This window comes from Cajanus cajan, chromosome 1 (assembly GCF_000230855.2).
Source record: "Cajanus cajan strain Asha chromosome 1, NIPB_CcT2T_4, whole genome shotgun sequence".
NCBI classification, from domain to species: domain Eukaryota; kingdom Viridiplantae; phylum Streptophyta; class Magnoliopsida; order Fabales; family Fabaceae; genus Cajanus; species Cajanus cajan.
In genome coordinates this window covers 39,720,934-39,736,780 of record NC_138517.1, presented here as the reverse complement: position 1 = coordinate 39,736,780, position 15,847 = coordinate 39,720,934, and the positions used below count along the sequence as shown (strand labels likewise).

Genomic DNA, 15,847 nt, shown 5'->3' with positions numbered 1-15,847 from the left:
GCATTTATCAAGGTCAAGTTATATCTAACTTTTCACTTGAATCATAATGTTGAATGTTGGATACAAACAATATTTCCACTTTATTCCTGCTCGGAGCCGACATGCGCCAACATGCGCCAACATGCAACCGACCTTGAGATGTCTCTAAAACACAAATATTTAAAATATGATGTTTTTTCTAGTTTCATATATGAATGCCATCATTTTGTGGTATAGCGTTGTATTAGTAATGTATCCGTTAAATTAATTTCATATATATATTTTTTTTGTAAAGAAAGATAAAATTTTATATAATCAACTTACAACCATATAAAAATTTATATCTAACTTTAAAAAATACTTATTTTATAAGATAAATACAAATATTAATTCTACTAATAATAATCTATTAACTTTAATTATATGTTACATTATTTAATTCATTATAAAATGTGAAAAATAGTAGAGTATCTTATGTGATGACATCAATAAAAATCATATTAAGAATATATATATATTTTTTTATCTCAAGTTTAGTTTTGATAATAAAATAATTTTTTATCATTTTTTTTGTTTACTTGCACTAATGCTGGTACTAATATTTTAGATTTTTTTGAATGATACATCTTCGTATATAAAATCAGAAAACTTCTCGAAAGTGGCTTAAATTCTTAATATACTTTTTTCCGAAAACAAATATTATATTTAATTTTTTAGAAATAAATTGTATATATATTTATATATTTCAAATATAATTTATAATCTTGATTTTAGAGATATACTAAGTTTCATTCATTAATTTTTTTTTGGAAGGTCCATGTTAACCATGTTATAACTTTATATACATTAAAATTAAAATATCGTCCACGTGTAACATTTTGAAAGCCACACACGATTTCCACCAAAAATCAAGACACTTAAAAAAGAGTTAACAGAAGACAGATAATGTTTTGTCTTCATTATTACAAATACTAAGTCTTGTATTAAATTCAAACTTTAACCAATACAGCGAAGAAAATTATTGAACCAAAAAAATCAAAGCCAACCTAAGTCGAGAGGGACAAAAAAGAGTACTTTATGAGCTAAATTTAAGACCAAATTACGCTCCACGGCCCCAAATCGCTTCTTCCGCGCCCTTTCATTCGCGGTTCTTATCGACAATTTTATTTGAAAATTTTAAGAACCCTACCCCACAAGGGTCACTTTCCACCTTTGCACCATTTCTATACTCACGTTTATTGGTTCCAGCTCCTCTGTCCCTCTCACCCCTTTCGCTTTTTGCAACCCACCACCCACTCCCTCTTTTTCTCTCTACTCAAAAAATGTTACTCTCCTTCTAACTCACCTTCTTCTACTTCTAGATCTCTACATTTTCTAGGTATAGCTCGTGAAGCAACCACTCTTTATTCACTCACTCACATTCTGCTTCTCACTTCACCTTTTCTTGCCACCTCGCACTTAGATCCAAGCTAGAACGCTTCAAGCGCTGCGTTTAGTGGTTTAGTTTAGTTCCTTAAGTTGAGACTTTCTATTCTTGTTTTTCAGTTCGTGCGAGTTAAATGGAGGTGTCGTCGGAGCAATCTGGCGAAGAGGTGACACCGGAAACGCTACGGAGTCCTTCGAGTAAGAATATTCCAGAAGTTTCTAGAAGAGCTGCGAAAACCGCCGCGGAACCTGGCGGCTCGGTTTCCGCGAAGAGGAAAGTTGAACCGCGGAGCGGTTCGGGTACTGGTTCGGTTGCGGCGACGAGGAGATCGGGTTCAATAGGCGGTTCCGCGAGTGCGGTTTCTGCGCCGAGACGGAACAGCACCGGAGGATTGCTTCAGAAGGCGTCGATCTCCGATGGAAGAAGAAAAACCGGCGGCGATTCTGCCGCCGGAGCTAAGAGCGGCGCATCGTCGGCGGCGGAACCTGCTCGGAGGTCGCTCCCGGAGCTCCGGCGAATTTCTGTAGCTTCTTCGCGTGCCGGTGCTGCGGCGAAGCCGGCTGTGGCTTCTCCTGCGGGCTCGGCTTCGAGGTCTGCCGGTGGGAGTAAGGTGGAGGTTGCGAAGAAGCCGGTGAGTAAGCCGGCATTGTCGGCTTCGGTTTCGGCTTTGTCTGTTTCGAGAAGGATTAGTTCTTCTTCGGTGGATAGCACTGGGAGCAGTGGTGGTTCTGGTCGGAGGGCGGTTTCGAGGGTTTCGTCGCCGACGGTTTCGAGCGGGTTGAAGGCGGGGTCTCTGTCGACGTCGCAGGATAGGACTTCTGCGCTGTCTGGGAGGAGGAGAGGGGGGACTCCTGATAGCAGGGATTCGAGGTTTATTGTTCTTCCGCAGATTGAGATTAAGGCCAATGATGATTTGGTAAGGTTTGAGATTATGGCAGCACTTTTTGTTCACTGTTTAGGATCTCACTAGTGAGTCACTACTGTTGACTGTCTTGTGCAAGTGGAATGATTGAGGGAGAGAGGGAATTATAGCTGCATAGGTGTGGAACAGTGGAAGTGTGATAATTGCCGGAAATAGAAGGATTTGTATAGTTCAATGATTTATTGGAATGTGAGTAGGGGGAATAGGATTTATAGTAGCGGGCACAATCACGCTTGTTGAAATTTGAAAGTGACCCGGCGTATGTTTTATTCACTATTTAGTAAGTAATACTAGTTGATGTTTGGTCATTTGGTGTATTGGAGTGGTATAGGTTGCATAAAATGGACTCACCCTACTTTATTGCCCCCTTCCATTTTGGGGTGGCGGGAGTTGCGGGTATCTTATGTTTATTTGAAGCTAAACTTGTATTTTATCTTGAGCAACTATGATGGAGTTTACATTATTATCTAATTCTAATTTCTGACCCATCTTGATACTTTATCAGAGACTGGATCTTAGGGGACATAGAGTTCGTAGTCTCAATGCCAGTGGATTAAACTTATCCTCAAACTTAGAGGTAAATGTATCTTATGTTTTGCTCGTTATTCATTTAGAGAATATGTTCAAAGTTGTATGTGGCAATGTGTTTATAAAATTTAATATATGCCAGGTAATGGTCACATTTAATTTAAGTCCTATATCACAAATGAGCATCTGCATTTAAATAGATTGACATGGACATGCTCTCTATTACTATTAGTTGCTTAGACTATTTTTGACCATTTTCCTTTTCTCTTATTTATATTTTGGATTTGAGATCCCTCTGCTGTCTGCTTTGGAAAACAGAGTAGGGCAAACTATTCATTGGCAAAAAATAAAAGCTGAGTAAATTGCACCACTTTCTTGATGCTTCATCATGTATTAACTATGAAGCACAAACACAACATAGACATGGCTAATGTAAACAAATATAGGGCATTGAGACACTAATATAAATATATATCAAATGTTGTGTCTAGTGTCACATATCACATGATGTTAAATATAAGTGACACACCAAAAGATCTAAAATAATGATCATGGTTTGTATTTTGTTGTATATTTATCTAATGATAGTGATTAACAAACTTTAGACAAACAAATTGATAGACATTTTTTATTTAATATTTTATGTCACATTTCAAGCCTGACCACTCTAAATGATTTTAAAATGTTGTGTCACATAATTTTTTAAGTGGACACTTTATGAGAAGTGTTTGACACCTATTATATAGGGGTGTTAGGGAGGTGTTGGGGTCAAAGATGTGTTCAACTCTTATTGTCTGTTTGGATAAATTTCTCTAGAAGTACTTATAGGAGAAAAAATAGGAAAAAAAATAGAAAAAAATTTAAAATTAGTTTATGGTTTATGTATAAGTTTAAAAAATGATTTTAGAGAAGCTAATATGAGAAAGCTTCTATATATTAGTGTATGCACAAGTAAATTTTAGCTTATGAATAAATTTACTTTATTTTTCTTTTTTATTTTTCTCTACTAGAAGTGATTTTAGAGAAGTTTATTCAAACATGCCCTCAAACTCTTTAGGAAAGAAGTGTTTGCATTATAATGCTTAACTTATATTTTATTCATAGCAGTCATTAACATGCTCTAACAGAGTGACGGATTGGGCCTTGGGCTTGGGCTGCTTTGTGATTCAAATAGTGGAGTGATTTTCAATAGTGGCCAAATTAGTAGCTTTTCATGTGCTATGGCATTTATTGAGAGGAAAGAAAAATAGAGATGTATGACAAAATTTGTGTTTTTTAATTCTACTTTGAAGGTTTATTTATATAAAAGAAATACATTAAATGTGCATGATGAGGGAATATTTAGTTTTTCTTAAAATATAAGATATTCCCTAAATATTTTATTTTCAACACTATTTCAAGTTGGAGCATATAGATCATATGCACATAACTTGTTACAGATATAGACAATTCTTGGGTCCCTCAGTGATTTAGTGAAGGCATTTGCTAGTTATTGTTAAAGTTGATGAACTTAGTGATGATTTCTATATTTTCTCTGATGAAGTGTAGTCTGCCACAATGTGCTTGATCCTTTCTTGAAAGACAAGATTGGATGCAATGTGTAAGGTGGTTTGTTCGTCACATATTAGGGTCATTTGCATCTCTTCTTCAACTTTTAGTTCTCTTAGAAGTTGATTCAACCAAATGAGCTTACAAGTTATGGCTCTGTATTTTGTTTCAGCACTTGATTTTGCTACAACTGTTTGCTTCTTGCTTTTCCAAGATATTAGGTTACTTCCAATCAGCACACAATAGCTTGAGGTGGATTATCTGTCACTAGGTGAGTCTGCCTAGTTAGCATCTGAGTAGCCAACTATCTAAGTGTGACCTTTGTCTTCATTCAACATGGCTTTTCATGGGCTCCTTTCATGTATGTAAGGATTTTGATTAACATGTCCTAATGGTATTGACACAAGGAGTTAAGAATTGGCTTACCAAAATGATAGGAAAAATAATATTTGGTCTAGTGACAATGACATAATTTATTTTTCTCACTAACCTTTTGTATCTCTTAGGATAGGATAAGGGCTCCCTTGACTTGGCCCAAGTTTGACATTGGCGTTCATAGGGTGCTTGACATTTAGTAAGCCAATTTATACTAACAATGATTTCTGATTGGTTGACACTTGATAGTGTAAAAGTTTTTTCATTTATAATATATGGCCATTAAACACTTTTCTTTAAGCATATAGGTTGTACATTGACAAAGTAAAATAAGTTTAACTATCATCCAATTACAAACTATTATGCATAATGAGTTTAGTGATTTTTATAATAATTATCTTAAAAGTCCTACCAGTAGTGATTTTTGATTAGTTGATGGTGTTAAGTGTTTATACTTATGTTTCTTGGTCATTAAACTATTTTCTTGAAGAAAATAGGCTGTGTACTGACAGTGTGATTACATTGTAATCCAATCACAAACTATGTATGGTAAGTTTGTTGACTTTTACAATAACTATCTTAAAAGTCATACTAATTATGATTTCTGATTGGTAGTTAGTGTAGAAGTTTTTCACTGAAGTGCATAGCCACTAAACTTTATTTCTTGTGTTCCATTTTTTCTTGATCCTTTAGACTTCCCAGTTTGCATTTTGCAAATTTTTGTCTATTTTGTCATGATCCTTCCTTATTAATTTCATCATCATCTTTCTGTTTTCTGACTTCATTACCATGTTCCTATTACTCCTAGATTTGTGGTGATTGTTTGTATGTATAAATTGTGACCTATTATTTATCATGAATTTCTTTATTTTTTGTGTTTTTGAGTTTTTATGTGTAGCATAAATTATTTAGTTTGTATTATATAACTATAATATTTAAAGCAGCAGTTAATCTGCTTTCTGCTAGTGTTTCAGAGCCAGGTGTTGTGCACTGTTATCTAAGATTGATAACTATGATTATATTAAGTGGTTAGATAGGTTTAGGCATTCAATTTCCCTAATGTTTGCCCTCTTTGAAATACTAGAACAACTGAGCGTATGTTGGTTCAGCTGCTATTGTTTCTGTCAAAGGCTTTAGTTTTGTTCTTAAACATCATAAAATGAAAATTTCTGGTTTGCCATTGTTTGTTCCAAGCACTGCTGGGTGTAAAGGAGAGAATTTCATGTTGTATTTTGTTGTACCCTCGTTTGTTTTGTTTTGTGGATTTTCATAACTCATGGCATTTAACTTATGATTCTTATTGACAGTTTGTTTATCTTCGAGACAATCTCTTGTCTACATTGGAAGGAGTAGAAATATTGACGAGAGTGAAGGTTTTATATAATATAATATAATAATTTACATTTGGGTGTTATGTTTGAATAGTTTCAAATAGAATATTTACAGACTGATCGAATTAAACTATTTACTCTGTCAGGTTCTTGATTTGAGTTTTAACGATTTTAAGGGGCCTGGATTTGAGCCTCTTGAGAATTGCAAAGTACTGCAGGTATGTTGTCTTTATTTTATTTTATGAGAAATGCTAGTAGCACACTCTTTTCAACACATTCTCTCTAACTGGTTTAATTTTATTGGAAAACACAAAATTTGATAGGTCCCATACTCTATTCAATGATTCTCTCTCTCTCTCTCTCTCTCTCTCTCCTATTTTTGTAGTTTTTAATAAATTTTAACCAATAAAAGTGAGTGAGTGTTGAGGAGTGTGTAAGAGTGTGCTGTTAGCACTCTTCTTATTTTATTTTATTTCTTATGTGTGGATGCTATTGTTATGGCTGAGATAAGATAGTTAAAAGATGTGAATACTTATTTAATAATAGTGGTGTGAAATCCTTAACTTGTGTGCAGCAACTCTATCTTGCTGGAAATCAAATCACATCATTGGCGAGTCTCCCTCAGCTTCCTAATTTGGAGGCAAGCTTAAAAAACCTTGCTATCTTTCTGATTTTTAATTTAAATCTTATTGTGGTCTTCAACTTCAGTGTTCATCAAAACTTTTGTATTTGTTATGCTTCATTTTTGCAGTTCCTCTCAGTAGCTCAGAATAAGTTGAAATCTCTCACTATGGCAAGCCAACCTCGACTACAGGTTGTTCAGTTTATGGAGTATTGACTATATTCTGTGTGTTTTTGTGTATACGTTTGCTTATCTGAATTATGTATGAATATAATCATTTGGTGCAGGTCTTAGCTGCCAGCAAAAACAAAATTTCTACTCTCAAGGGTTTCCCATATTTACCAGTTCTTGAGGTCAGTATGAAGCTATTTTTATTTGGCCCCAACCTAAGTAAATGATCAGACATCATACTTTATTTTAGTAGACTTTCTTGTTGACATAGTTCATCATTTTGTGTTAGTCTGATAAATTATCTGTCATTGTGGGAGATGTCTAGTTATCTCTTCAAAGCATATATTATATCAGGAAATAAAAACAGTGAGGCAGTAGTACATATTGAGCTGTCAAATATAAATTGAGTGTTATTTTTCCATTATCAATCTACTGCTTGAAAATACAATGCAATTTCTATTGCAAGCTGGTATAGCTCTACTAAACACAGCATGGTTAATTTACCCTGTAATAGACTGCCCCTATTAACTATAGTTAAGTAGCCGAATCATCATCTAAACCAGCACCATCTGACACTTCCTTATGCACAGCCTCACTGTTTTTATTTCCTGATACCCCCACAAGCTGGACGGTCCATTCCAAGCTTGGTAATCAAATTTTGAAACACCTGTGGATTAGAAACCTTGGTGAAAATATCAGCAACTTGAGAAGCTGAACTGATGATCAATAAACACATTAAGCCAGCTTGACTCTTTTAGTGCACTATTTGAAAAATCAATGTCCAAGTGCTTAGTACGTTCATGGAACATTGGATTGCCAGCTATGTGCAATGCACTTTGGCTATCACAATACAAAATAGTCATGAAAAGGAGACTGGCATAGTTCCTAAAGCAAGTAAGCCGTTGAAGCTCCTTAGTGGCTGGCATGGCTGCTGCCAGTTCAAGATATTCAGTCTCAGCTAAAGAGCAAGATATCGTGTTTTGTTTCTTGGACTTCCAGGCAATAAGAGAATGTCCTATGAAAAAACAGAATCCAGAAATAGAGTTATGAGTGTCTAAACAATTGCCAAAATGTATTGAAATTAAACTTATAATTTATTTTGGATTCTTACAATTGCCAAAATGTTTCTAATTGGATTTGTGCCTTGGATGTTAGGTATCCATTAATTTAGTTGTATGATGTAGAAATTCAATATGATAGACTGGTCATGTGGGGGAGCAATTAGAAACATTTGGTAATTATGCAATCTAATTTGAAACTTTCACAATATTGGTATCTGTTGAACAAGAAAGCATAGGATGAATTCTATGTATTTAGAGCATAGTGGAGCTATTGAATTTATAATAAAGATACATAATTACAGAATATTCAGTTACCTATTTTTGGCTTTTTACATAAATATAGAATCAATCTAATTAATCCTATTATACATAGTTACTATATTTACATGATTCTAATAGTATCTTAGAATTTGGGCTTAGACGATAATTTAATTTTACAAAATTAGTTTGTAAGGTGAGGATGTGAGGACTGCCCAAGTTTTATAAGCTGTATGTAAGCTATATATTTCTAGTCAGTGTAAGATTAAACCATCACCCTTGAGGCTGCAATTCAGGTAGCCCCAAGAGTCTGCAACTAAGGTGACCTAGGGGTGACTGCTGTGACACCCATTTTACTCCAACATGTGATACAATTCATAAAGAAATAATTTCAATAAATCCTCAGGTAAAATAGGTTCACATATCCACCGTCTCTAATGTCTAATCAATTCAAAACAAAATTATAAAATATTAGGCTTACAATTGTATTTAAACAAGGAAGAAATAGTAAATCAAGATAAGTTATAAACTCCTAATCTAATCTCATTGTCTCAATGTTAAACTATCAGAGCAATCCATAATTTTAACTGTCGTCACTTTGAGTGCCACTTTTGTCATGATCATCATTACCTAAAACAAAACCACAAAGTATACGGATGAGAAAAATAAGCATTCATATATGAAACACAAGAAAGCATTCAACCCAATACAAAATTAGCCCATATACAATTACACTACTAGCCAATCACAATTTTTATTATCAATTCTCAAATCCATCAACTACTATCACCACCACCATATTACACTACGACTAGGCATCATACTCATGCCCAAATCAATGCATATGCAATGCAACCCCTTAAGAAGCATTAACTTAGAGCGTTGCACAATGGGCGAACTGTACCAATTTCCTCAGGCACCACCACGTATGGCCACATTGTTACATCACTAATGACCGGTGTAACATTGTTAATCACCACTTAGGTCGGTGTACAAATAATGCATCCCTTCTTAATCACCACACACGCCAGGGTATAAATAATGCATTCCTTGTTAATTACCACACAGGCTAGGGTATAAATGATACATCCCCTGTTAATCACCACACAGGCCAGGGTAAATGTGTATGCAACATGCACCCATGCTCATGCCATGTTACATCATCCATTCCTCATTTTCATCCATGCTAATGCACAATTAACAATAGAGTCGCATATAACCACATTTGCGTATCACTCATCCAAATACAAACCATTATTACTCAATTATACTTAGCCAAATACACATCATTTATATCTATTCATACAATTGTCATCAAGGACATCATACAACTCACAATCATCTTCAAACACATCAATACATATATCACACCACAAATTCACGCCCAACAAATTTATAATTTTGCCTGGTGCTTAGGAGCCACAAAGAGTATTGGGTCTCTTGTGCTCGACGCTAGGAATTCGTGCCTGACACCATAAATCTTGACAGCTTGACCTCTATTCACTATTTTGACCATAACTTGAGTTATACACATCCTTTTTGAGTGATTCCAATGCCATTGGAAAGATAACATCTAAGGTTACAACTTTTGTGAAGATTACGAAGCCCAAAAATGTTGTTAAGGTCACATCGCATGGCTAACAACGCAAAACTTAATATCTCGCGCATTGGCATGGAGATTGAACTTATAACTCGATTAATTCTTAACATTTTTACACGATTCTAGAGTCTAAATTATAACTCCAAGTGTCTACTTTCTAATCCAATAAACGAAAATTGATTTGGTTAATCACATAGAAAGTTATTATAACAATACTAAGGTACATCCATAAGTAAAATGTCACAATTACTCATTAATTCACATAATTAAGGATGCTCATCAATCTACAAGAACCTTAACTTACTGGGTACATACTAATGAATTCTAGATCAAGCATACAATCATTCTTTTACTAATTCAATCGGTCAAAATGCGTATTTTCACACAAAAACACAACATACATCATCAATTTCATGAGTTTGCATCTCATTTAACAATACCCAAATTCCTAATAAAACCTAACCCACAAAGATATTCCAAGGGGACTCAATTATCGATTAGAACCTCAATTTTAACAACAATACGAGAATCATGATCATAAATTAATACAAAATCTAATTAAATCGTCAATTGCAACATCAAAATAGAAATTGGGAAATCTTAAGAATTTAGAGATTTCTCCCACTATCCATTCTCTCTTGCAATCCCACACATGAATCACTCATTCCCTCCCCGTACCTTGTTGTGATGATCAGAACAATCTTGGTGCAGCTTGAGACAATTTTGAACATTTCTCCTCAGAGCTTCTTCCTTCTCTCCCTTTTTTCTCCTAACCCTTTACAATGCAAAATGAGGCTGATAGGGTTAACTTTGCCTGACTCCTTTCTTAAAATTCATTGGATCAGGCCAATCCGACCAATTTCTCTTTTCCCATTAAAATAAATAAATAAATAAATAATATAAAATATCTTCCCACTTATAAGAATAAAAATAATTCCAACTGCAAGTAAGGTGACTTTCCAACAAGGTACTAGTTTAAAAATTGGATGAGCATAATAATAAAACCTAAAAGTCCAATTTCAAGTAACTTAAGTTAATAATATATTTGCATGTGTGGGGTGCATACATGAATGCAGACTGGTTGATGTTACATTCAATGATTTTTACTTTACTGTAGCATTTGCGAGTGGAGGAAAATCCTATACTTAAGATGCCTCATTTGGAAGCAGCCTCAGTATTGCTAGTTGGACCTACTTTGAAAAAATACAATGATAGAGGTATGAGTGATAAATTTATTCTTAGCTTTTGGTATATTTATTTTTTGTTTGGACTGATGACACATAATTCTTACAATAGGTTAAGGAGTTACTGCCATATGTTTTTTCTTTAAGTGATTTCTGTTGGCATCTTTGAACTCTTATATGATGTATTAAGATAGTTTATTTATTGAATATGAAAAGTTTTGCAGATCTCTCTCGTGAGGAAGTGACACTAGCAAAGCGTTATCCTGCACATACAGCTTTGTGCATTAGAGATGGTTGGGAGTTCAGTCGCCCTGAGCAAGCTGCAGATTCAACTTTCCGTTTTTTAGTTGAGAAATGGAAGGATTGTATTCCTCCGGGTTTTTTTCTCAAAGAAGCCTTCATAGATAAACCTGTGGAAGAGGATGTGTGTTGTTGTCATTTCACAGTTGTTCATGATGGTGCAGCTAGTACAGACCCACCATTAGTTTTAAAATATCAATGGTTTTGTGGTGATATATCACTTTCTAATTTTGTCCCCATTGCAGATGCTACCAACGAGGTAATGTGTTGATTACATCATCATCACTGATTAGTATATTTGTTTTTGTATATTTGTGCATGTTATTTGTGTTCATGATATTTATATGATTTTTAGATTTACTGGCCAAAGCATGGTGACATTGGAAAAGTTCTGAAAGTGGAATGCACTCCCACTTTAGGAGAAATGGATTATCCTCCTATATTTGCCATTTCTTCCCGTGTTTCACGAGGTAGGCTTCTTCATATTCCTGTCTGCTTATTGTTGTTTGAAACTGAATCATGCATATTCTTTTTATGTAATTATTTGTATGTATTTTCCAAATATGTTTTGAAGCATCCTTGTTGACTTTAAAATCTAACATTCACTACCAGAGTATTGCCAAATGTATATCTATACAATAAAACTTGTTCTTTCTTGTGTCTACACATTCATTTTAACACACCCATTTTTGCTACTTTCACCTTTTACTTGTATTGTCCCTTTAAAACCCAACATTCACTACCATAGAGTACGAACAAATGTATAGCTATACAATGCAACTTGCCTTTGAGCGTAGTAGCCTACTAGCTAATAATAGGCACTTTGCAATCACAAATAATCCCCCATGCCTTTCTCCATTTTATACATTTTGTTTGTATTGATTGTGTGATATCCTAATTAATATCCCCTTCATTAAATGCAAAGAAAATATTGCCTGTCTAATTTTGTATGCTGTATACACTGTTCGAAGTTCATTGAATTATTGTTGATTGGTCTGTCTTTCTTATTTACTGGCCAGAGAACAAGGAACTGTCTAATTTCTGGTTTTCATGTCAATGTCCTGTTCTTTTAATAATCTCTTAATATGTTCATTCTTCATGCATCATTAATAATTTTTCATTCTACTTCTCCAGGGAATGGAATCCCAAAGGTTGTAAACCTTGAAGTGCACGGGGAACTGAAAGAAGGAAGTATCATCAGGGGTTGTGCTAAGGTTGCATGGTGTGGTGGAACACCAGGAAAAGGTGTTGCTAGGTGAGATGACATTCCGTGTATTTTGTATGTGTCTGTTTGTATATCATATGTATAGCATTAGACTATGTACAAAATATTTTTTGTTATAAAAATGGTGTGATGCAGCTATTCCATTATTCTTGTTTTGTTTCTTGTTTTAGTTGGTTACGGAGAAAGTGGAACAGCAGCCCTGTGGTCATCGTTGGGGCAGAAGATGAAGAGTATCAACTAGCTATTGATGATGTTGATTCAAGTTTAGTTTTCATGTACACACCAGTAACAGAAGAAGGTGCCAAAGGAGAACCTCAATACAAATATACAGATTTTGTAAAAGCTGGTAAGGATTGAATTTTGTCCATATTTATGTTCTTTACTTTTCTTGTACCTATGTTTGAAATATGCTTGATAGCCTTTGCCAAAATACTAATCTAGCTCTCGTTACTTGTTAGTATATGGTCAATGATAATTATGATATCTTATTGTTAACAACTTTGAGTTTGCCATTGATTTGTTAATTTACTTCCTCGATTGGTTCAATTTTTATTACACCAGTGCATCTCAAATGACAGTTCCTGTCAGGTTCTTAAGTGTACTAATTGGTTCTTACTCAAGATTACCATTAGAGGAGGCTGACATGGCTTTTTGTTGTAATAACTGACTTTTATATAAGCAACTGATTTTTATGATTAAGAAAACATTTTGTGAGATAATATATGAGACCTATTTAAGTTCTTAGAGCTATTTAATAACCCTTTTGGCCAATAGAATTGGCAGGTGAATCCAAGAGTGAGATTCCCTATCAAACAATGGAATTGACTTGAGATCCAAGAGTCTATTAGGGAGTTGAACACTGGGGAAACTTCACTAATAGGTAGTGAGTAAACCACACAAGTGAGTTTGACACCTCATTATAACCCAAAACCTTAATACATTAGGTAGGTGAGTCTTTCTCACTTATATACTACTTAACATGCCCAACTTTAACCAATGTGAGACTCTATTCACACTTGAACTTTCCAACACTCTTCCTCAAGTGCGAGTCTCTTTCACATGGTATGACTCTCTTTCAAGTGAAAGTCTTTTTTGCCCATGAGTATTCAATGGTGGCCTACTTGGACCGTCGTTGCCCTTCAACATGATATGCTCTCCACACCTCTAGGGAGATTTTTGATACAAGGGATGATCCCACTTTTGGATTCTACATCAATTCACTCTGTGTTGATAACCAATTCTATTGCTTAATACTTGTCAAAGCTGGTCACCTAGTCAAATCATACTCTGATACCACTATTAGGTACCAGGGGTTCACACACACGTTTTAACATTGGTATGATATTATCTACTTTGAGTCTAAATTCTTACGGTTTTACATTTGTTCTTCTCACAAAAAGCTTAATATCAATGAAGACTATGAATGTTTTATAAACCTTTATATCTCTTCACGATCCAACGATACAAGACTTTGTTTGTACCCCAACATTGTTAAAGTTCTTAAATCTGATGTGGCATGGTAGGTTCACTAAGATTGAGTTAAGAACCTTTACTTTAAGTGCACTATTGGAGATGCTCTTATGGATAAGAGATAGTGGCACACAAGTTCTGCCTAGTACTATGTTTTAGTGTGGTGTCATAGTGGTTCCATCCAACTTGACCTGATTCGATTTCCATTTCCATTGCTGAGTTCCAATCCTATTGTTTTCTTCTCCAGTGGTCTTTGTATTGTAACTCTTTATTTTTGGATTTGCTCTCAATTTGGCTATTGGAATCTATGTTTACCCTCCTAATTATGTATTGTTTTCTTCTCCAAAGGTTTCTGTACTGTGAATCCTTCCTTGCTATTGGATGTGCACCAAATTTGGCTGCTGCAATCTTTGTTTCCCCTCCTATTTGTTTTTCCACACACTTTCACTAGCTGCACTAGTGACACTACTCCCCTTTTGGCATTGGTTTCCATCCAATTGCTCATAGTCCAAACATAAGGGATTTAATGTCCATTTAGGCCTTTAGTTTATTGTTTCTGAGATATGTTGTTTGTTATTTTATCACATCATCTAGTTTTTTGGTTATTTGCTTCAGCATGTATATTTTGTAAAATTTGCTCACCTGAGATTGCTGATGTTTTGGTTGGGAAATTTGGGTATTTTCTACAGAACTCCTTTAATTAGTTTATTAATTATGGTTCTGAACACTCTTTTCATGTGTTGCCTTTTGAAATCTTGGAAATTTATAGCTGAACAAAGATACACATATATTTGATGTGTTAATGTCTCATTATGATCGAAGCAACTGAATTTGGAGGTTGATGTTGTCAACACGGGATTAATTATATGACAGTGAGGTTATAAAGTTGCAATGATTCAAAATTGAAGAAGTGGGATCATGGAGGCACCAGTATTCTTGAACCACTCAATTTTATGCTACTGTCTAACTGTTCTCTGATTGTCTATTTTTATCATATGGCAGCTCCTCCTTCTGTCAGTAATGTTAAAATAGTTGGAGAGGCTGTTGAGGGAAGTACCGTCAAAGGAGTTGGGGATTATTTTGGTGGAAGGGAGGGCCCCAGCAAGTTTGAATGGTTACGGGAGAACAGGGATTCTGGGTCTGTATTCTCTTCTTTGCACTTTACTAAAGGGCATGGAAGCATCAAGTTAAAATATAAATTCCTTTATTCTAGACTTTTGATTTGTGCTTTTGCAAATTAGAATTGCATTTTTTACAGTGCTTTGGGGATGCTTCCTGCTTTTGTTTTGTTTAAAATTTTATTTTTTTTCATCCCTCATTGCACTTTACTAAGCTCTTTACTCTTGTTTCATTGTGGAAAATCTATGCAGAAGCTTTTTGTTAGTGTCAGCAGGTACATCTGAGTATACCTTGACCAAAGAGGATGTTGGTTGTTGTTTGGCTTTTGTCTACATTCCCATTAATTTTGAAGGTTTAGCATCCAGACTTCCATCAGTGTATCTTTTCCAAATACTTGTGACTTGTTTCTATAATATATTCATGTGTATCTTTCAGGTCAGGAAGGAAAATCTATGTCAGTAATGTCTCCTGTTGTGAAACAAGGTACCTTGATGAGTATTAGCAATATCTTCTGTTCTTTGGTTCTGTTTTCTGTCAGTTCCATTATATAATATTTTACTAGTATCTGGTGCCATTTTTTTGTATGTGGCACCGGCATATTTTTATCATTATAATCTTTGAATGGTATTTGTTTTTGTCACGTACGAATTTCTCATTCTTAGAGGTATAAGCCCATTCCTAGGCCTCCACCAAACAACCAAAGCTTTAAAGAGAATTGACCTTTGACA

The 15,847-nt window shown here is 34.8% G+C and overlaps 1 protein-coding gene across 2 annotated transcripts in view; it reads left to right on the top strand.

Annotated features, from left to right (window-relative positions):
• The first annotated feature begins 1,196 nt into the window (after nucleotides 1-1,196).
• The window catches only part of AIR9 (Outer arm dynein light chain 1 protein), a 52,362-nt gene continuing 37,711 nt past the window's right edge, over nucleotides 1,197-15,847 (top strand). The window contains exons 1-16 of one of the 2 annotated variants that reach the window (XM_083060342.1): nucleotides 1,197-1,357; nucleotides 1,525-2,321; nucleotides 2,833-2,904; nucleotides 6,086-6,151; nucleotides 6,256-6,327; nucleotides 6,684-6,749; nucleotides 6,861-6,923; nucleotides 7,019-7,084; nucleotides 10,939-11,038; nucleotides 11,230-11,564; nucleotides 11,661-11,775; nucleotides 12,440-12,560; nucleotides 12,701-12,876; nucleotides 15,003-15,138; nucleotides 15,371-15,471; nucleotides 15,555-15,602. In XM_083060342.1, coding sequence (XP_082916468.1) covers nucleotides 1,539-2,321; nucleotides 2,833-2,904; nucleotides 6,086-6,151; nucleotides 6,256-6,327; nucleotides 6,684-6,749; nucleotides 6,861-6,923; nucleotides 7,019-7,084; nucleotides 10,939-11,038; nucleotides 11,230-11,564; nucleotides 11,661-11,775; nucleotides 12,440-12,560; nucleotides 12,701-12,876; nucleotides 15,003-15,138; nucleotides 15,371-15,471; nucleotides 15,555-15,602 — 2,320 coding nt within the window. In that variant the 5' untranslated portion in view covers nucleotides 1,197-1,357; nucleotides 1,525-1,538. Of the gene's footprint in view, nucleotides 2,322-2,832; nucleotides 2,905-6,085; nucleotides 6,152-6,255; nucleotides 6,328-6,683; nucleotides 6,750-6,860; nucleotides 6,924-7,018; nucleotides 7,085-10,938; nucleotides 11,039-11,229; nucleotides 11,565-11,660; nucleotides 11,776-12,439; nucleotides 12,561-12,700; nucleotides 12,877-15,002; nucleotides 15,139-15,370; nucleotides 15,472-15,554; nucleotides 15,603-15,847 lie in introns of both variants that reach the window. The other variant, XM_083060352.1, reaches the window with a different exon arrangement.